Source organism: Vigna radiata, chromosome 5, assembly GCF_000741045.1.
Source record: "Vigna radiata var. radiata cultivar VC1973A chromosome 5, Vradiata_ver6, whole genome shotgun sequence".
NCBI classification, from domain to species: domain Eukaryota; kingdom Viridiplantae; phylum Streptophyta; class Magnoliopsida; order Fabales; family Fabaceae; genus Vigna; species Vigna radiata.
This window is the reverse complement of record NC_028355.1, coordinates 34,371,550-34,392,776: the sequence shown is the minus strand read 5'-3', so window position 1 is coordinate 34,392,776 and position 21,227 is coordinate 34,371,550. Positions and strand designations below refer to the sequence as shown.

The 21,227-nt window shown below is 30.0% G+C and overlaps 3 protein-coding genes and 1 pseudogene across 11 annotated transcripts; all 4 read left to right on the top strand.

Annotated features, from left to right (window-relative positions):
- Window positions 1-4,536: 4,536 nt before the first annotated feature.
- Window positions 4,537-8,305, top strand: LOC106762036 (cellulose synthase-like protein B4). The gene is made up of 9 exons (XM_022781580.1): window positions 4,537-4,912; window positions 5,014-5,338; window positions 5,423-5,548; window positions 6,041-6,157; window positions 6,271-6,483; window positions 6,592-6,709; window positions 6,866-7,053; window positions 7,150-7,500; window positions 7,594-8,305. Exons 1-9 carry the CDS (start codon window positions 4,653-4,655, stop codon window positions 8,125-8,127), a joined length of 2,232 nt encoding a protein of 743 aa, XP_022637301.1. The 5' UTR covers window positions 4,537-4,652; the 3' UTR covers window positions 8,128-8,305.
- Window positions 8,306-8,542: 237 nt separating this feature from the next.
- On the top strand, window positions 8,543-9,479 carry LOC106762035 (probable magnesium transporter NIPA9). The gene is made up of 3 exons (XM_014645718.2): window positions 8,543-8,763; window positions 9,125-9,223; window positions 9,361-9,479. The coding sequence occupies exons 1-3, from the start codon at window positions 8,653-8,655 to the stop codon at window positions 9,436-9,438; spliced, it is 288 nt and encodes a 95-aa protein (XP_014501204.1). The 5' UTR covers window positions 8,543-8,652; the 3' UTR covers window positions 9,439-9,479.
- A 4,274-nt stretch (window positions 9,480-13,753) lies between these two features.
- LOC106762037 (probable starch synthase 4, chloroplastic/amyloplastic) lies at window positions 13,754-18,072 on the top strand. Of its 9 annotated transcripts, none has more exons than XR_002668052.1 (7): window positions 13,763-14,112; window positions 14,204-14,587; window positions 14,678-14,924; window positions 15,042-15,092; window positions 15,879-15,994; window positions 16,247-16,436; window positions 17,630-18,072. XR_002668052.1 is itself a non-coding variant. In XM_022781584.1 (6 exons), exons 3-6 carry the CDS (start codon window positions 14,895-14,897, stop codon window positions 16,216-16,218), a joined length of 363 nt encoding a protein of 120 aa, XP_022637305.1. In that variant the 5' UTR covers window positions 13,754-14,138; window positions 14,312-14,587; window positions 14,678-14,894; the 3' UTR covers window positions 16,219-16,240. The 9 variants fall into 9 exon arrangements, 4 of the variants coding, with proteins under 4 accessions (XP_022637305.1, XP_022637303.1, XP_022637304.1 ...); XR_001375758.2 differs by having other exon boundaries at window positions 13,765-14,149; window positions 14,312-14,587; XM_022781584.1 differs by lacking the exons at window positions 16,247-16,436; window positions 17,630-18,072 and adding an exon at window positions 16,090-16,240 and having other exon boundaries at window positions 13,754-14,138; window positions 14,312-14,587; window positions 15,042-15,129.
- Window positions 18,073-19,527: 1,455 nt separating this feature from the next.
- LOC106760652 lies at window positions 19,528-20,817 on the top strand (annotated as a pseudogene).
- Window positions 20,818-21,227: the final 410 nt, after the last annotated feature.

Genomic DNA, 21,227 nt, shown 5'->3' with positions numbered 1-21,227 from the left:
AAGGGTTGAGAGGAATGAGGGAGGTGAGTAAGGGTTTGGGGGTTTCGTTTTTCTTTTTTTAGTTTTGAGAATGAAAATTATTTAAATATCCTTGACCTTAAAAGTTATGATTCATGACAAATGAGGGTATTTTTGTCTACTATAATCCGATACACATTGTTAAAACGTACCAACTGAAAAACAGGCGTACGCGTATTAACAAACCCCTTATATATATATATATATATATATATACACACACACGTTAGTAAAAGTCATTTAAAGAGAAAGAGAAAATAATGGATAAACTTTATCTTCAAAAATGTTGTTTTTACGTGTTCAAATCAAAACCGCAAGACTATGTGGGTGAGAAAGTTAGTTATAGAAATAAAGTAATGGATGAATTTAACTTTTAAAAGGTATTTTTCATGGTCAAATCAAAATTGCAAGACTTGGTAGCTGAACACTTTCATCAAATCTGCAGGGTTCTGCAAATAAGGAAATTTATCTGTGTACTATAATTTTGATCCTTTTCCATTTATATAACGAGATGTTGTGTTCATCTCAAAAATATACATTTTTCTTTCATTTTTTTTCTCTTATTTTTTCCTTTTTTTTTCTTTCTCTTATAATATGTTGGATTTATTTTTATACTTTTTGCTAATTTTTATATTTTAAAAAATTTTCAAAAAATTCTTATTATATTTAAAGAAATTTATATAAATTTATCGAGAAATAATATTTGTTAGTATTTTTTCCCTATTATTATTTTAAACCTATTTAAACATGATCACCACCTACAAAGTTAAAAAGTCATCATAATAAATTATTTAAATAAAAAACAGGTCCATAATCATTTATGAAACTATGTTAAAAGTCATCCTAAAAAATTATTATTTAGGTAAAAAAACAGGTGCACAATCAATTAGGAACATGTTAAAAGTCATCCTAATATATTATTTTACATGTACTTAATGATTATTCTGCATTTTCATCTTTTTTTTTCTTATATATATATATATATATATATATATATATATATATATACACACACACGTACTTTCTGTCCAAATCTTTTATACCAAACTTTCTAAAGTTTAAAGTTAACTAATTTTTTACCATCATTTATATTTTTGTAATTATTTTTTAATTATTTATTTTTGCAATAGAAAAAAAATGATAAAAAAAACTATAATCAGTTATTACTATGCAAAACATACATCAAATTTTAGATGGATGATTAACGAGTAGAAACGTTTATCAAACTGCAACATTTTTTTAAAATATTAAATATTTGTAATTGACTTTTGAGGATCTTTATTGAACTTGTGATAGTTGTATGGGTAATTGGAGTTTTGAGTCAACAGTTTTTCAGAGTATTTATCAAAGTACAATAATAAATAATGAACGCATTAACTCACAAATGTCATTCCTAATTGCCGAAGGGTCACGATGCTTTTTACACCTCTAATATATATTATTATTTTATATTTATTATTAAACTAAATAGTATATATTCAATATCACATTTTTCTTAATTATTCAGTTCTTATTTTATTTTAAAAAATTGATATAGTTTTTTAATGCTTTTTGTTTAAGTTTATTTTATTTAAAAAGAGTTTATATAATTTTTTGTAAGTTAATGTTGAAATGGTTTAAAAATTAACAACGTCTCATAATTCAAGATTTTTCTAAAACTACTTTTTATTTTTATTTAGGATGAGATGTGTTCGTTTTTTAAATAATATCAATATTAATTTAATAAAAGAGATCATATTAAAAAAAGAAGTCCTCCTACAAAATGGCAACAAGTAAAAAATTATATTGAATAAACCTTCAAATGTTTAGAAAATAATAAGTCTTATTTTATTGTTATTATTATTTTAATATAATATTTAATTGAGAAAAACACATATAGAAAGAAGAAAAGGTGGTGTTATGCCCATTCCGGAATCTTCAAACATAACACAAGAAAACAGTATTTAGAACATGAAACTTCACTTTCGATCGGTGAAAGTTGCTATCGTGATTGGAATTTGTTACCCCACGAAAGCTCCCTTCTTTCTTTTGGTTCAATTACTATAATTTGGCTGTTTTATCCTTATTCTTTTCTTTTATTTAATTGATTTTTTATATATTTTTTTATTTTAATGGAGTCTTAATTTTTTCTCAAAAGATTTAATCTATTTTCTTCCGTGAAATTAAATGTAATTTTGGAGATGTTATATAAAAAAAAATGGATAATCTTTTAGTTTAAAACTTCTTTTATTTTTCTAGTTTTGTTTTTTGGGTTAAATATGTTTTTAGTCCTTATACTTTGGGGCGATTTTAGTTCCTAGTTCCTCTTTCAAACTAATGTACAATTTAGTCTTTCAACTTTAGAAAACTCTAGTTTTAGTCATTTTTACCAAATTTTTTAACTTTATTTGTTGTTTCAAGCACGTTTCATTATAGCATTTGGATTGTTTACACTGTTTGACACATTTTTGTTTTAATGTTAACTGAGAAACACATTTAAAACAGTAAATAAAGTTTAAAAAATTTGGTAAAAAAGACTAAAATCAGAGTTTTCTAAAGACTAAAATCAGAGTTTTCTAAAGTTGAAGGACTAAATTGTACCTTAGTTTGAAAAATGGACTAAAACCAAAATCGCCCCAAAGTATAGGGACTAAAAACATATTTAATCCTTGTTTTTTTATTCTCTCCACTTTCGAGTACCTTTTTTTCATCTCTTACTATCTTTTTCTACTGTTGTTGAATTCAAGCTATTTGAGTCTTTCTAGATTAAAATGTACAATGACTAACTTTGCATTTAAAAGATGTTGAGAGATAGAGGAAGGTAAAGAAAGAAAGGTGATGAAAAATAGAAGGTAGAGAAAAATAAAGGAAGGAAAAAAACCAAAAGAGTTTCAAAGGAAGAGATGATTAAATTTTTACACGTGACACTTCATTAATGATAATTCAATATAATGTTTTAATTTTTTAAATCAAATATTTTAATTACAACCAAATATCAAAACTACCACCAAATAATGTTCAGTAAAAAAAAAATCGAATGTATCTTATAAAAAATTACCATTACAAAATTTCATCCATAATATCAATAACAATACTTTTGATAAAAATATTCTGGTTAACATTGGTAGAAAAATAATGCTAACTTTTGCTCGTAAAAATTCTAAGCAACATACACAGAAAGTTAACAAAAAAAACTACCTTCGGATCAATTTAGTAGAAAAATAATCTTAAATGTCATCTAATAAAATAATAATATTAATAGAAAAAAGTCAATAGAAAAAAAAAGTATTATTAATGTTTACAATTTTGTTGTATTAATCTCAGCTGGAAAATAAGACGAAACATTAGTTTTGTTAGTGTCCAAAACATAACTATCATTGACTTTAATTTAAATGGGTTATACTAATATCATGATAAAAAAATAATAATTAGGATCAGTTTTAACTTAATGAAAGTACTCTACAATTATTAGAAAAATATTATATTTATATTATATAGCCGTTAGATCAACTACAATACGGAGATTACCTTTCGATCAATCATAAAAATTATTAATCTAAACTAAATTTTTTATTACAAGATGTTAAGTTAGGACAATTACTTCATAGATTGAGTGATAGTTCATCATGTCCAATGGTCTAAGCGGGATAATAAGAAATATCAGGTGGTTATCTAGTAAATTGAACAATATTTCACAAACCGAACCGTCAAAATAATATCAAAGTTAATCAATCACAAAATCTATTAATTTAAAGTTAAAGTAAGATTATTTATTTTTGGGTCATAATTAAGTTAATTTTAAGTCAAAAACCCAATACAAAATTTATAAATAAAAGTTTAAGATAAAAAAAATACATTATTCATTAATCACAATGGTTATTGTTATTAGTCTAAATTAATCTGATTTGACATCGAAGTATTTTTTTGTAAGAAACATCCATCGATTCAGATACACGAAAGACTTCTCACCAAATAGATTTTGGACTTTGGATAATACATCAAAAACCGAATACCTGATATTGATCCCATATCACAAACAATATTAAATCAAACTAATGTTTGTATTGTTTAAACCAATTAAGAAAATAATATTAAAAAGTATAAATTTAATATAGAAATTTCAACGTTTAAAACATTTATAAATCCTTAGAAATTCAATTAAAAAATTAAAAAATATTTTTTGACACATCTAATTTTTTTATATATATTATTTTTTTCTTATTTTTACTTTCTTTTTTCTTAAATAAATATAAAATTTTTCATTTTAATGATTATTTTATTTTTATACTCTGTGAAATGAATGAATGTAAAAATGTGTCATGATAGTATTATTTTAAAAGAAAAACTTCTTTTAACAATATTTTTTAATAATTTTTTGACAACGTAAACGTAACAGATCCATTTTAAATATTTTTTAAACATAAATTCAGAGCGCGAATAAAATAAATGGTAACATATGTTCCATGTCAAAAAAAGCAAAAAAAGTTATAAAAGATGTTGTCAAATATCATTACCCTACTCTAAAAAGATTTGTATAGAGTTGACAAATCTGGGTGAACTCCATGAACACCGCGTGTTTAAGAGTAGCCTTATCTGTCATTAGCAGAAAATTGCAGAAAGTGCAGAGGTTGTTCTAGTTTCTTGCGATTTGCTCAATGTCCAAGCAAGAAGATGATCAGCCTCTNTATGAAAAAGTTTGGTTCAAACGAAGATATCAAAGAGTTATGGACACCTTCATTTTACTACTCCTTCTCTTGCTTCTTAGTTACCGTCTTTTCTCATCCAACAACTTCACTATCCCATGGATCCTTGCTTTCATATGCGAATCCTGGTTCACCTTCACTTGGATTACCATCCTCACCACCAAGTGGACTCCTGCAGTCACCATAACCCACCCAAATCGTCTCTTGCAAAGGTATCAACTTCATCTCTTCATAANAATAACTAAGTCACACCAAAACTATAATATTAAATATTTAATGCTTATTATATAATAGTATGCATCATTTCTTAAAGGGTTCCTGAACTTCCACGAGTAGATTTGTTTGTGGCAACAGCAGACCCTGTTCTTGAACCACCCATCATCACAGCAAACACTGTGTTGTCTCTTCTAGCACTTGATTATCCCGTCAACAAACTAGCTTGCTATGTTTCTGATGATGGTTGTTCCCCTCTTACCTTCTATGCTCTTGTCCAAGCTTCCAAATTCGCTCAGTTTTGGGTACCTTTCTGTAAGAAGTACAAAATTCAACTGAGAGCACCTTTCATCTACTTCTCCAGCGTTGCCACCACCGAGAGTGAACACTCGCCAGAATTCAAGCAAGAATGGTCACGAATGAAGGTAAACTATACAGTATTGTTATTCCGCTCTTCAATGAATGAATGATGTCACATCCATATCCTAGATAAAGTACTGTAACTGCAGGATATGTATGACAATCTTTGCCTCAAAATTCAAGATGTCACAAGGAAACAAATTCCACTACAACTTGATGGAGAATTCGCAGTTTTCTCCAATACAGAACGAAGAAACCATCCAACCATAATTAAGGTAACTAACACATGGCAGTAAAACATATTCATGCATCTAACCTGATGGGATACATATGCTGTAAAATTCTCATGATACATGCTGTAAAATATATAATTATAACTCTACAAATCCAAATAGATAAACATACATGTTAGACTTTACTGAAATAAAAAAGAAATAATTTCCTATTATTTACAAATAAGAATAATATTTTAATATATCATTCATATAAAGAACGGTTTCCAATTTTGAAAATAACCTTTTTACGTTTCTATATTATACATGTATGTGTGATATAGTTGTATTGGATTTTCACAAAATGTTAAATACAGTCACACTCTTCATCTTATATTCATCACATATTTCTCTTCCATTTCTTTCGTTTCCAAAATTATAAACAATAAAATTGTTTTCAAATATGCTTTTACATATGAACATTTAGCTATGTGCCACAGTTATACCGGTGAAAAAGGAACAAGAAAAGGACTTATTTACAATGTGTATGCACAGGTTATANTGGAGAATAAGGANGGTGTTTCTGATGGATTGCCTCACTTAATATACGTATCTAGAGAGAAGAAGCCACATCAAACACACAATTACAAAGCTGGAGCTATGAATGTCTTGGTAAGTTTTTTTAACTAACATTAGTCCTGGAACAAGTTAAAGGTATTGACCCATTTAAAATTTATTTTGAATTAATGACTCACATATTCTCATAATTCCTATATTATGTGCAGACAAGAGTGTCTGGATTGATGACCAATGCCCCCTTTATGTTGAACGTAGACTGTGACATGNTTGTGAACAATCCCAAGATTGTTCTGCATGCTCTGTGCATTTTGTTGGATNCCAAGTGTGGAAAGGAAGTGGCTTTTGTTCAATGTTTTCAGCAATTCTACGATGGGATAAAAGATGACCCTTTTGGAAATCAGTGGGTGGCTCTATTTGAGGTGTTTTTCTCAGTTTTAAACGAAGCTCAACCTTTTCTCTTCTCAAGTACATTTTATCAAAAAGGGATCTTTGTGAATCGACATTTTCTTGTTTAATATATAATGTAGTACGTAATGCGGGGCATGGCAGGACTTCAAGGACCCCATTATTCAGGAACTAACGCATTCCACAGAAGAANTGTTATGTACGGTCTTTATCCTGAAGAAATCGAAATTGGCAGTAAAGGTTTTTCCCTCTCATAAATACACGAAATTATCTCATTCATATTACATTTTCATGATCCAAAGTTTCAGTATACCCCTATATAAAAAATGCTAAATTAGATTGTGCTTATTAATAGTTGATTCTCATATATATGACCATTACTTTATTCTTTAGCAGGAAAGTTAGGTGAAAAGAAATTACTAACACAACAATTTGGAAGTTCAAAGGAGTATGTAAAATCAGCAGAGCGTGCTTTGGATTCGAAAACAAACTTTCATAATGATACCAGCCCTTCNGATTGTATTGAGACAGCAATTGAAGTTGCTGGATGTGAGTATGAATGTGGTACTTGCTGGGGTGAAAAGGTACACAGACTAAACAAGAATTACTTTTCAAACTTNTTNATCTTTGNAAAAATATAAATTTTGTTAACTAGCTCTGAGGATTTGTGGAACTTTTAGATTGGATGGNTTTATGGATCAATCACAGAAGANGTAGCAACAGGGTTGANTATTCATAGAAGAGGTTGGAGATCAGAGTGTTGCACTCCAGATCCAATTGCCTTCACAGGGTGTGCTCCAAGAGGATTACTCTCTACAATGGTGCAACAAAAGAGATGGGCCTCAGGTCTCACNGAANTCTTCTTTGGAAAGNATTCTCCTCTTACGGGAATGATCTTTGGTAAGATCCAATTCAGGGNAGCTTTATCTTATATTTGGNTCACCCNTTGGGGCTTGCGTAGTGTATTTGAAGTTTGTTATGCAGTCCTACCAGCATATTGTATAATCACNAATACCAATATTTTTCCAAAGGTTAGATCATAGATCAAATTTCACTGAGAANGTTATACCATTCACCATATAAATTATTACTTACTCATATACACACTCATTGTTTTATTACAGGGACCTGGTCTGTGGATTCCAATTGCTCTTTTGGTGATTTACAGCGTACACNCTCTTTTAGAGTACCTTCAAATTGGGTTGTCCATTAGACATTGGTGGAATAATCAGAGAATGACCATAATANCAACCACAACTGCATGGTTTATTGGGTTTTTGAGTNCCATGCTTAAGCTAGCAGGNATATCTGANACTGTGTTTGAAATAACACAGAAGGAATTCTCAAGTTCTGATGCTGATGAAAAANATACAGATGCTGGAAGNTTNACCTTCGATNAGTCTNCAGTTTTTGTGGTAGGCACCACCATTTTGTTGGTGCAATTGGCTGCTATGTTGATAAGGTTTTTGGGGTTGCAACAATCTCAGAGTGGAAATGGTTGNGGAATAGGGGAGTTGATATCTAGCACGTATGTGGTAGTGTGTTACTTTCCATATCTGAAAGGGTTGTTTGGCAGTGGAAAATATGGGATTCCAGTGTCCACCATATGCAAGTCAGCAATCTTGGCTTTTGTCTTTGTGCACTTCTGTAGAAAGTAACGTTATATGCACCTTATGTGGCAACTGTAGTTATCTTTAGTCTATTTAGGTATCTTTATGTGTTAGTTATTACCAATTGAAAGGTGACAAATAATTTTGAGAATAGCATCTCTTCTTCAGCTTTGTACACCAACTACATACTACAATGAATGTCAAATCTTTACCATTAATTGTTTAAGATTATAAATTATCATTTATATTAGGTTAAATATATGTTTTAGTCCTCATGTTTGTTTCTCATTCTCAATTAGGTCTTTATGTTTTTTGCCGTGGGTACTATGCCGAGCTGTAACGGTCCTTCATTGTTTAATTTAAATGAAAAAATTACGTAAGATCTTGTAATTAAAAAAAATATCTAATCAATCCATTACGTGACACGTATTATTTCTATTTGGGATTTTAGGGATTATTTGAATCGGGGATTAGGGATTTATTTCTGAGATTGGGTTTTCCTATTTGAGGAGTGCTTTGGAGCGAAAATTAGGGAGCACGCAGAGCAGAGTGAGGAAGAAAGGTTAGGAGAAGATGTGGGAGTCAATTGTTTTGACGGTGGTTGCCACCGCCGGCAACAACATCGGCAAAATCCTTCAGAAGAAGGGCACTGTCATTCTTCCTCCTCTCTCTTTCAAGTTCAAGGCATCTTTCTCTTTTCTCAATTCTGATTTTTTTTTCCCATTTTCATATGCCCATGATTTGTTTCCCCTTCAAAATCTCACCTTTGGACATAACTATTCCATCTCAAGCATACGCATTTGTTTTTCTTTGATGTGGATGTACCTGAAGCCCGAAACTTACAATTTGCGAGGTTTATTTGTTGGAATGATGAAATTGGGTACATGCACGTGGGTGTGTATGAACGTGGGATTCTGGGTGCAGGATATTTTAGTAAAGATGCCATTTTTCATTGAATAATGTGTGATCAGGAAGTCACTGTTTGATTAAGGATTGACATAGGTATGACATTTGGTACTTGTTGACAATTTTGTTGTGTTTGCAGGTCATAAGGGCATATGCTTTGAATAAAACCTGGCTCGTAGGTTTTCTGATGGATATATTTGGGGCACTGTTGATGTTAAGGGCATTAGCTCTGGCTCCTGTAAGTGGTTCAGTCATGCCTATGATAGAAACATAATTCAGAAGAAAGCTAATTGATATTACGTTATCAACAGCAGAATCTTCTAGTCCCTTACCCAAATTTTGTATCTGTGTAATTTGGTTGTTCTTCTGATTTAGGTCTCTGTCATCCAAAGCACTCCGATGAAATCTCTAATTTTCGCTCTTTCAAATAGAAAAACCCAAGCTCTGAAATAAATCCCTAATTCCCCATTCAAATAAATCCCAAATAGAAATAATACTTGTCACGTAATGGATTGATTAGATATTTTTTTTTAATTACAAGATGTCACGTAATTTCCTCATTTAAATTAAACAATGAAGGACTGTTACAGTTCAGTACAGTGTCTACGGTGTTAGTGTCCAGTTAACGGAGAGGACTTAATTGTCTCAAATTTACAAATATTAAGATGCAATTGGGACAAAAAAAAATATGAGGACTAAAATATATATTTAACCTTTGTATTATAACTAAATGTAGTGATTTTATAGTATTATTAGTCAAATAAGAATTACGTATAATATGATTCTAATTTACATAATTTATTACACCGTTATTATAAAGTAATAAGTGATTTCTAAAATTTGTTAAATCTTTATATATATATATATATATATATATATATATATATATATATATATATAAGTAAATACTGTTTTAAAAAAATATATGATATACTTGTTAATGTTAAATTGAATATTTTTTGTGGTATGAAAGTTAGAAGTGGATTTGGAATCTAATTATTGTTATTATAAAAAAAAATATGATCGTAGGTTATTTTTAATTTTAAAGATATGTTAAAACATTAACATTATATCACAAAAAGTTAATTTAATGTCGGAAGAAAAAAAAATGTTGATTAACATCGAAAAACAGGCATTTTAGAAACGTTTTTTTAGGAGATCTCTAGAATATGTAATGAAGGATGTTCAATTTTTTCTTCATTTGGAGTTCCAACTTTCTTATACCTCTTGACTTAAGAATTCTGTAGTGTTTTTGTTTAAGGTTAAAGTAGTCTTTCATTTCAATAGTTTAACTCAAAGATTTTGTATTTTTTGTTTAAGGTCAAAGTAGTCTTGCGGAAGTAGGTTATGTAGAAAGTAATGGATGAACCTTACCTTTTAAAATCTTGTTTCTCTCATGTGATCAAATCAAAATCGCAAGACTTGGTTAATGAATGATTTCATCAAATATATAGGTTTCACAAGTCACAGGATTTATCGGTGATGAACTATATGATTTTGATCATTTTCCCGCTTTATAAATAGAAGCTTGTGTTCACCTCGAAAATATACATTTTTCTTTCATTCTCTTTTATAATATTTTAAATTTATTTTTCTACTTTACGTAGAGTTCTTGTTAATTATGATATTTTTAAAAGTTTTAAGGAAATTTCTTTTATATATTTTTGAGTTTATTTTTAATTATGATAAGTCTTTGAGAACCATAAATCTATATGTCTCGAAAAATATTTATTTTTATTTTTTTCTATTATTATTTTTAGCATATTTACAATTAAGGCAATTAGACAACTACATTAAAAAGTTCTCATAATAAGTTATTTAAGTAAAATACAGTTCCACAATCTATGTTAAAAATCATCATAATAAATTATTTAAATAAGAAAAGATCAACAACCCATTAGGAACAGGTTTTCAACTATGTTAAAAAGTCATCATAATAAATTGTTTTACATTTACTTAATAATTATTCTGCATTTTCATTTTTTTTCTTCACAATTTAGCAATATATATATATATATATATATATATATATATATATATATATATATATATATATATATATATATATATATACGTACTTTTTGTCCAAATCTTCTGTACCAAAGCAAAGTAACTCTCTTAATTCGAAAGTTAAAGTTAACTAACTTTTTACTATTAATAAGTTCATTTATAGTTTTGTAATTATTTATTTTTGCAATAGAAGAAAATGATAAAAAAAAACTATAATCAGTTATTACTATGCAAAATATACATCAAAATTTAGATGCATGACACTCGCTAAGTTAAAAATTTAACCAGTAGAAACAATTATGTTTATCAAACAAAATGCAACATTTTGCCAAAAAATAATAAGTATTGGTAATTGGCTTTGAGGATTTTTTGTGAACTTTAGGTGTGATAGTTATATTGGTAATTGGAGTTTTGAGTTCAAAAGAATGTTGAAAGTTTTTCAGATTATTTATCAGACTACAATTATAAATAATGAACTCACAAATGCATCAACATACAAAATGTCATTCCTAATTGCCTAAGGGCACACCTCTAATATATATTATTATTTCATTTATATTTATTATTAAACTAAATAGATACTTTGGATGTATATTCAATATCATTTTTAATTGATTTTTTAATTATTCTGTTCTTATTTTATTTAAAAATAGTTGATATAGTTTTTTTAATTTTTTTGTTTGATTTCGTTTTATTTAAAAAGAATTGATAAAATATTTTTAAAATTAATGTTGACATGGTTTAAAAATTAACCACGTGTCATAATTTAAGATTTTTCTAAAACTACTTTTTATTTTTATTTAGGATAAAACTCAAGTAAAGATATGTGTTCGTTTTTTAAATAATATCATTAGTTTAATTAAAGAGATTATATTAACTCTTTTTAAAGAAGTTGATAAAATAAACTCCTTTTAAAAAATGGTAACAATTAAGAAATTATATGAATAAACCTGTTGGAAATTCACCTACTCATTTATAAAACTTAAATGGGTGTAAACTTCATCTTATAAGCCAGTTTTGTGGGATTGAGTTAGGCGTAAAAACTACTTTTATCCACATCATCATAATTATTCTTTAAACCTTTTAATATGGTATCAAGAGGCAAACACTGATATCCTTTACAATATATGAATCGGTTTTTTTTTTCTCATGCTGCCGAATTTATGACTAAGTTAGATATATTTAACTATGCCCCTAATATTTCTGTTAAAACTAAGGATAGTGATTGGATAATTAATTCAGGTGATACTGATCATATGACTTTGATCCTCATATATTTACTAATTTTTCCTCTAATTGTTCTAAAACTATTATTATTAATGTCAATGGGGTCTCATCTCCTATTGAAGGTATAAGTACTATATCTCTCTCACCCTCCTTATCGATTCCTGATATTTTATTTGTTCCTACATTAAACTATAATTTTATCTCCGTCAACAAGTTAACCAAATCACATTCTTGTGTTACCTTATTTTACCCAACCTAATGTCTTTTTCAGAACATCCATTCTAAGGAGAAAATTGTCAGTGGTAGAGAGAGTGAAGTACTATATTATCTTGAAAATGTCCCACAACAAACCCATAAAAGAGGGTTGACTTGTCTTGTGAATGATCACATTCAAGATAAAAACAAAAAAGAAATTTGGTTATGGCATAGACAGTTGAGACATCTCTCTTTTGGTTATTTAAAAATATTATTTCCATCACTATTTCATAAATACAATATTTCTGATTTTTTTTTTGTGAAACTTGTGTTATATCAAAAAATCATCATGTTGTGTTTCTTTTAAGCAATAACACAACTGATTTTTCTTTTTCATTAATTCACACAGATGTTTAAGGCCCTGTCCCACAATCTACACATAATGGAAAAAAAATGGTTTATCAGTTTTGTTGATGATTATACTCAAATAACCTGGGTATATTTGCTTAAACATAAGAGTGACGTGTTTGATGTGGTTCGTTCCTTCTATCATCTGATCATTACACAATTTAACACATCTATTAAGGTCATTCAATCAGACAATGGAGGGGAGTATTTTAAGACTGAATTAATAAAGTTCATGAACTCTAAAGACATCTTGCATCAAAATACATGTCCTTATTTACTACAACAAAATGGAGTGGCTGAGAGGAAAAATAGACATATATTAAAGGTGACAAGATCATTTTTCATAGATGGTAATGTCCCATCTCATTTATGGGGTGAGGCTATGAGCTCTGCCGTTTATTTAATTAATCAAACCCCTTCTAGTGTAATTAACTTTCGAAGGTCTTTCGATGTGTTGTCTGGTCATTGTATCCTTCCTCCCATAGTTTATTTACCATCTCATATTTTTAGATGTGTTATATATGTTCCCTTACACCCACATCAACATACAAAACTTAAAGAACGAGCGATCAAATGTGTTTTTGTTGGGTATGAATAAACTCAAAAAGGTTATTGTGCTTACAATCCACCATCAAAGAAATTTTATATTTCTATGGATGTGACATCTAATGAGCATGAATTTTTTTATGTTGATTCTCCACTTCAGGGAGACAATCACTACAAGAAAAATGTTATTTACATACGGATTATTACATACGGATTTTGATCTATAGATAGAAGTTTTGTTATATACGAATTTTATATACGTTATGGTAAAAATATTTACGTACAGATTTTCCGTATATAAAATCTGTATATAATAACAAATTTCTTCTTACATACAAATATTACATACGGATTCTAAAATAAATAATTAAAAAAATTAGAAATCTAAACTTAAGACAAAACCTAAGAGTCAGACACTGTAAATTTCTCCTAGAGCTCTTTTCTTCCCTTTCATCGAACCCTTGTTCTTCCTTCTCATCGAGTTATTGTTCTCCAACCTTTCTTCTCTAGCCTTCCCGTCATCAAGCCTTTCTTTTCGTCGAATCATTTTCTTCGAGTCTTTCCTCACCCTGTCTGGAACCATCATCTTCATTCTCTGAACCATCATCTTCGTGTCTTGAACCCTAGGAGTCCCTGCCTCCAATCATGGCCCCCTGTCCCTGTGTGGTACCCGTGTTCTCCGTCAACGAACCCTCGATTTCTCACAGTGGAGCCCTATGACTCTTATTCTCGTACTCTGAGGTCAATGCCACCTTCTTTCGGTCTCGGTGAGTATGTGGTGAGTCCATAATGTTCTTCCTTTAATGTATAACTTTCTTCGTGTGACATGTAGTCCTTTAATGTTGCGGTGATTCACTGAGAAGAAGAAGTTTGGTTGTCTAGCCATCTCTCAGTGTTCGTTGTTGCAGATTTAATCATCTCTCAGTGTTCCTTGTTGTAGATTTGGTCAGAAGAAGAAGTTTGGTTATCTAACCTCCACCGTACACCTCTCCCGTGTTGGCTTTCCCTTGAAACCCTACACTAAAATTGAAAAATCGGAAAACCCTAATGTGTTTGAATGAGGGATTGAATGAGAAATGGCGTCGAAGTTGAAAACTTGTTTTGTATGGTGAAACCTGAGTGGCTTCAACTATGTTAACCACTCTAAGGGAAATGGTAGGATAGTGCAAGTTTCATTTTCAGGTTCTTGCAAAATGCGACACCGAACCACTTTCAGGTACCAATGATTCGTAATCTTTTTCTATCTTTATTCATATTCTTCTCGGTTTGAAACTCAATGTGAAGTTCTATTGTATTTATTAAGCAGTTTGCAGAATAACAGGCAACGGATCAAGCCTTCCATTGAGGAAGTTCTCTGTCAAAATCAAGATGAGAAAGAAGATTTAGAGGTTTCATTCAATAACTAAGAAACTCCAAGAACTTGTTATCCAAACGAAAGAATTGAAGCTTGATTGAGGGAATTTGAATAGGTTTGCTAAGAAGGGAGCCTTAATGTATTTGAATATCAATCACGATAAACATATATGGCCTACAAAGAACAGAGTGAACATGAGGTTATTTCTGCATTTCTTGGTCTTTTATCNTNTNCAACAAGGTATTCACTTTTAATTGTAAATTACAATTTGAATATCTTTTACTGGTTGATGCATCTTTTAATTTTTTATCTATAGTCCAGATTACATGTGATTCATATTGTAGCAGAGATGGCACCAGTACCTAAGGTGCACTCGTGTACCCTAATCCCTGTGTTTTATTCTTGTGAGTTGATTTTATGTTGTCCCTAGATTTTAATTATTACACCTACTGGAATCTTAAGGAGGCATGTCAGAAGCATCTTGATTTTCTTTAAAGAAAGGGAGTACTGGGTCTGAGTTCTATATAGAAATAAATTCTCAAACCTCCTTAAAATGTTGTCTCTTTAACTTTTTATTTTGTTTCCTCTTTTGCCAATTGTTGAAATCTTTTTTCAAAATTTAGTGTTTGGTTAAGAATTTTTTGTAATCTTGTATTTTTCATGCTTATTTGGATTGAAAGTTGTTGCAATTGCTAGATCCTTGTTCTTTGACAATAGTCTTCATTTACCATTGTTTCTTAACTTGTTGAGTTCCGTTTCCTAATTAGATGGAAGTGTATTTGGTCTTGATAGAAATCAAGAACCATCGCTAAAATGAGAATCTAAGAGAAAATAGAAGAAAAGTTAGTGAGATATCTCACTTAGACTTTTAACATAAGTTTCTAAGTACATGTCAACTGGCTGACAGTTGAGCAAACTATACTCCATCTTAATTACTATTGTCAAATCAATTCAGCATGTATGAAAGATACTATCCTATTGAACATAATATTGCTTTTACAAGTTTGTACTTCTATAGATTATCTAGTATGAAATCAACTAGAAATAATGTCATCATCTGTGCGGAAGTTCAGGTGAATTAAGCATACAATGGCCATGTTCTTAAGTCTGTCTAGCATCTAGTGATGTTTAAATTAATTTATTTCATGAACAGGTTGGTGGGATGTTGTCAGTGGTCTAGGTAAAGCACTGCAAAAGAAAGGACACCTTGTTGAAATTGTGCTTCTCAAATATGATTGTATGCAATATGATCATGTCTGCAACTTACGGGTATGCCATTTCATTAAGAAAATAATTGAACTTGTCAATACTGTCATGATAGATTGTATCCTGCACTACTTGAAATAATTTTATTATTCATTCAGGCTTTGACTGTGCCTATAGAATCATACTTTGATCACCAATTATACAAAAATAAAATCTGGGTTGGCAGCATTTCAAGTATTCATTCTATTAGATATTTTCGTTTAAATTCATTGTCTTTTAGTCACTAATAGTATTGCATATTTGTTTCTTTGCTAGGCTCCTCTGTACTGGGAGATATTTGTACATAAAGGATTAAATTCAGCTAGGATATGCTTACATGCCACAACTTTNAGTATCAGGGGACTGCANCANCTTCANAGTTAGACTAATGGGTCTTGTTAGCGAGAATCTAAAANAATCAGATAAAATGTGGGACAACTCAGCACATGATAGAGTTAATTCTAAGGTAAGGTCATAAAATTATTACCAATCATATTATATATCTGCAGTAAATATAAGTAATAGATTTTCCTTTCATGATCAGGGTGGGATTGTTTTCTCAAACATTGTGACAATAGTTTCACCTCTTTCACTATCTTACCTTATAATTTCTTTCAATTTGATACGGGTGTTGTAAATCAAATGGTTACTACAAAATTTCATTAAATTTTAACAATGGTTATGATGATTAATTTAATTTTATAATATTTATATATAAATTGAACTACACTACAATCTAAATCAAATTGAATTATTTTAAATTAGTTAAAATATCTTAATTATTTGTTGTTATTAATAAATATTTTATTTTAAATATATTTTCAATGTAATAAGTTATATTTTAGTTTAATAAATTTTACTTTTATATAATTGAATTTTAAAATTAAATTAAAAAGATTATTTTTTAACAATTCAATTTTTGAACACAATACAGCTTTTTAACAACAGTATTTGTAAGACCTATATTTCACTAAAATGCAAACCACTATCTCTCAACTTATTCTTACACTTGATATTGTAATATTACTTAATTGATATAGACACTAACTTAATTGATATATATTATTGCTTTTACATGATTTTACTTCCTTTTATTGTCGTGTAAATTATTTTTGGACCATTTTACCGCTCCTAACATTAATAACCCCCATGTGAAAAAACAAACACACCAGGCTCCATGCCTTCTCACTCTTAAATGTTATTGAATGACCAAACATTTGATCCTTTTGTATTAAAAAACTTAACTTGAATTGAAAGTTGTTCTGACATAAGGAAAGATATTAGCAATCACATTTCTTGACACTATTAATAATATTAGTTGAAAGTCATGTGAGCCTTCACTAAATATGTGAGTTCCAATGCTAGATTAGCATAACTGATTGGAAAAAAGGTTGTTTAATTTATCATTGCATGAAAATATCAACTAATAAGACAGTGTTTTGGAAATAAAGTGTCAAGAAAGTCTGTTACTAGTCACAAATGAGATTAAATGAAAATGAAAACAACATTTATTCTCACTCACCCTTTAACTTGAATCAATCATTCAGTGGTGTCATAGATATATAAATAACCAGCATATTGGGTGTTAGAAAAATTCAACTTTAATCACATTATGTGATCCTAACTTAGCTCATTGAATATTGTTGCATATAACAACAGCAAGAAAGGCAGGGACATTGCTATTGTCATACTTGATATTCACAAAACCATTGACAGAACAACATCGGAGTGGACTTTTACTCATTGCTATGGGAGTCACATTGAAGATGTTGCCAGATAGCAAATTCAGCAACAACAATAGGGTCTTAAATTATTCTCCAGGGGAACTCAGAGCAAAATCCACTAGAGATGAAGAGTTGGGGAATCTGCCAAATTCTGCAGGGGGAAAATGATGAAAGGAGGCCTTTGGTATAACTTATTGTCTTCTAAATGAAAGTATTGTTTTTTAAGTTATTATTTTTAAATTCACAATTTCTTTGTTATTTTCATGTCATGTGAAAGGAAAAATAAAATAATTTTATGTATACAGGATAATTTCTTTGTTATTGTAAGTTTGTTAGTCTTTTGATACATGATAAGATATATACATGATATTGCCACCATTTTATTTGTGCTAAACATTTATACCTGTCATGATATTTCACATAAGAATTATCAGTTTTGACCACCTGAATAATGTATATATCTACTTTCTTTCTTTGAGATAATTAGATAGTAGTTTCAAGTAAGTTATAAGATAACAATATATAGTATGTTAGGAACATTAGGATGCAAATATGTATTAATTTGGCAATTCTGTGTAAGTTTTATCAAATGTATAAAACTTCTAGTTATTGGATGCAGATATGGAATTATTTAGTTTTTTTTTTTGTAAAGCTATAGAGTTATATACGGATTTTTCCGTATGTAATCATATATGAATTTACATATGGATTTTTGCGTATATAATTATATACGGATATTACATACGGACTATCCGTATGTAATCTACATACGGATTATCCGTATGTAAATTACATACGGATAATCCGTATGTAACCTTACCTACGCCTCTATTATGTACGGATTTTTGGTCGTATGTAATCCGTATATAACACCATTTTATATACGGATTTTGGAGGTTATATACGGATTTTGGCCGTATATAACAGCGATTTTTCTTGTAGTGAATGAAAGTGAAGTGCATAATCATGATGTTAGTGTGTTTGATATCTCAAATATAAAATTATACTGTGAAGATAAATTATCATGTGAGGATAATTCTGTAGGAAGTGAGTCAATCCTAAATATGGACACTTCTTTTCTTGATAATACAATGCCTTCTTATCATAACCAATTGGCTCAATCTTCTCCATAGGTTCAACTTGACTCTTTAGAGGTACCTTCTGATTCTATCTCTGATAATATTAATTTAGATGAAATTGATCATGAAATTGATTATTGTCTGTGTGAGACCACCGACACACCAAACACTGAGTCTACTATTGTTCAATATATTCTTCCACCTTGTTTTATCCATGGTCAACCTTCAACTAAATATGAATCAGGCCTTCAAACCAAAGTTAAAAAAATTAAAAAAATAAGTAGTAAGTAAAAATAAGTGAAATAATTTTTCAAAAGGATAACAAAATATTATTTTATAAAAAAACTATAATTAATTTTAGATTTAAAAATTAAAAAAAACGAAAAATTGGACAATTAGAAATTCTATTTAAATAAAATGAATGAAGAATGAGTGATGAAAAATAAAATACAAATAGAAAAAAAAAATTAAAGAGAACAAAAGAAAAAGAACCAAATCCTTGTGAATTTTTTACACCTTGTAGTCCAATTCATTTTTTTTTTAGATCTACACTATTCATATTTTCCTTTTACACCTTGGTTCAAGCCTATTTAATTTCTTTCTACATATACCTACTCATTTTATGGGTCGACTAGCCCAACATGTTTTTTGCACGGGTGTTGTTCCCTACACCATCATGGACTACTCCCAACACCTCCTTATTCTACTTTTGTCCTTTAATAAAAGGCAGATGTCAACATCCATCAAAGATATAATGGATGTGGATATCCATTTTTACTTTAATGGATTGACCATTTAAGGTAATATATTTTCTTTTGTCTTTTATATTATTCTTTATAATCTTTATGTTGTTCGTGTACAAAATTTACATATTTTTTACCTTTACTCCCATTCTCATAAGAGGGGTTCGTAGGAGTAAACTATGGAAGGTTGGTGAGCGACCTGCCTACACCAGCGAAGGTGGTGGAGCTTCTAAAGAGTTAGGGGTTGAATCATGTGAAGTTGTTTGACACCGACGCCACCGTGTTAACGGCGTTTGCTAACTCAGGAATCAAGGTAACGATTGCCATGCCAAACAAGCTTCTCTCAACGCTGCGGCGGACCAGTCCTTCACCGACGCATAGGTGAAAGATAACATCTATAAATACTACCTAACCACGGAAATCGAAGCAACGAAGTGTTTGTTGACCCCAACAACACAACCAAGTTTCTCATAGAGGCAATGAATAACGTGTTAGCTTCCTTAACTAAGTACGACCTCAACACCAACATCAAAATCTTCTAACCCATCGCACTCTCCGCACTTCAAAGCTCCTTCCTCGCATCATCCGGCTCCTTCAAAACCGAACTAGTCGAACTGGTTATTAAACCCATGCTCGACTTCCTCCGTCAAACCGGTTCCCCTCTAATGGTGAACGCCTACCTTTTTTCGCTTACTCAGCAAACACTGATAAAATTTCCTTGGACTACGCTCTTTTCAAGGAGAATGCCGGCGTGGTTGATTCTGGTAACGGTTTGAAATACACCAACCTTTTCGACGCTTAAATCGACATTGTTTTCACTACCATGTTAGCACTTCAATACAACGACGTTAAGATTACAGTTTCTGAGACGGGTTGGCCTCTACGAGAGACTCAAATTAAATTGGAGTGGGTCTAGAGAATGTGGCTGTGTATAACGGGAACTTGGTTCAATGCGTGTTGGGAAATGGAAGCTTTGAAACCCAAAATGAAAATGGGGAGAAAAACAAATGAAGGAAAAAGAAAGGAAAGAAAGAACAATGGAGGGGAAATGGAACGGAAATGGAGGAAGAGATATTCGTGAGATTGGGGGTGCAACGTAGAGAGTAAATAAGGAGAAGTAGGATAAAATTGGAATTAAAAGAATTTGAGGAGGTGTAGGAAGCATGCTGCTATAGTGGTGGAGGAAGCAACGTCTTTTTTGCACCTACATTACCGCTAGTTACCCAATCTAATTGGTTTAATAGTTACATGCTGTTTATATTTTCAAGGGTCTTGCTCCCTCCACCTCCCCAAGTGGGTCCTGCACCTTCCCACTATTTTAATTTATTTCAAAAATACTCTACACCTCTCCACTATTTTCTTTTATTCCAAAAATACCCTACACCTCTCCACTATTCTTAATAATCTTTCTCTTTCTCTCTCTACATTAATGGAGCATTTACATGGTTCAGATTTGAATTTGTAATATACTACAAAATATAAAATTCAGAGAAAACTTCAATATTAATACTTCTACCATTTCCATTTTATAAAATTAAAAGTTAGATGCAAATACAAAATAATAAACATAATAATATTAATAGTAAATAATGATAATAAACATAATAATATTAATAGTAAATAATGATATATTATTATTATTATATACTAACTTTATAATGACGAAAGAACTAAATAAATTCTAAATCTTTAACAAATAACTTTTTTTTTT

What these genes read in the sequence shown, in the direction of transcription:
- LOC106762035 (XM_014645718.2), top strand. Translation starts at nt 8,653, where the DNA reads ATGTGGGAGTCAATTGTTTTGACGGTGGTTGCCACCGCCGGCAACAAC. An exon ending in CTCTCTCTTTCAAGTTCAAG is followed by an intron (nt 8,764 to 9,124) that starts GCATCTTTCTCT and finishes TTGTGTTTGCAG; the next exon opens with GTCATAAGGGCATATGCTTT. An exon ending in GGGCATTAGCTCTGGCTCCT is followed by an intron (nt 9,224 to 9,360) that starts GTAAGTGGTTCA and finishes CTTCTGATTTAG; the next exon opens with GTCTCTGTCATCCAAAGCAC.
- LOC106762037 (XM_022781584.1), top strand. Translation starts at nt 14,895, where the DNA reads ATGGCCTACAAAGAACAGAGTGAACATGAG. An exon ending in AAGAACAGAGTGAACATGAG is followed by an intron (nt 14,925 to 15,041) that starts GTTATTTCTGCA and finishes TTTTATCTATAG; the next exon opens with TCCAGATTACATGTGATTCA. An exon ending in AATCCCTGTGTTTTATTCTT is followed by an intron (nt 15,130 to 15,878) that starts GTGAGTTGATTT and finishes TTTCATGAACAG; the next exon opens with GTTGGTGGGATGTTGTCAGT.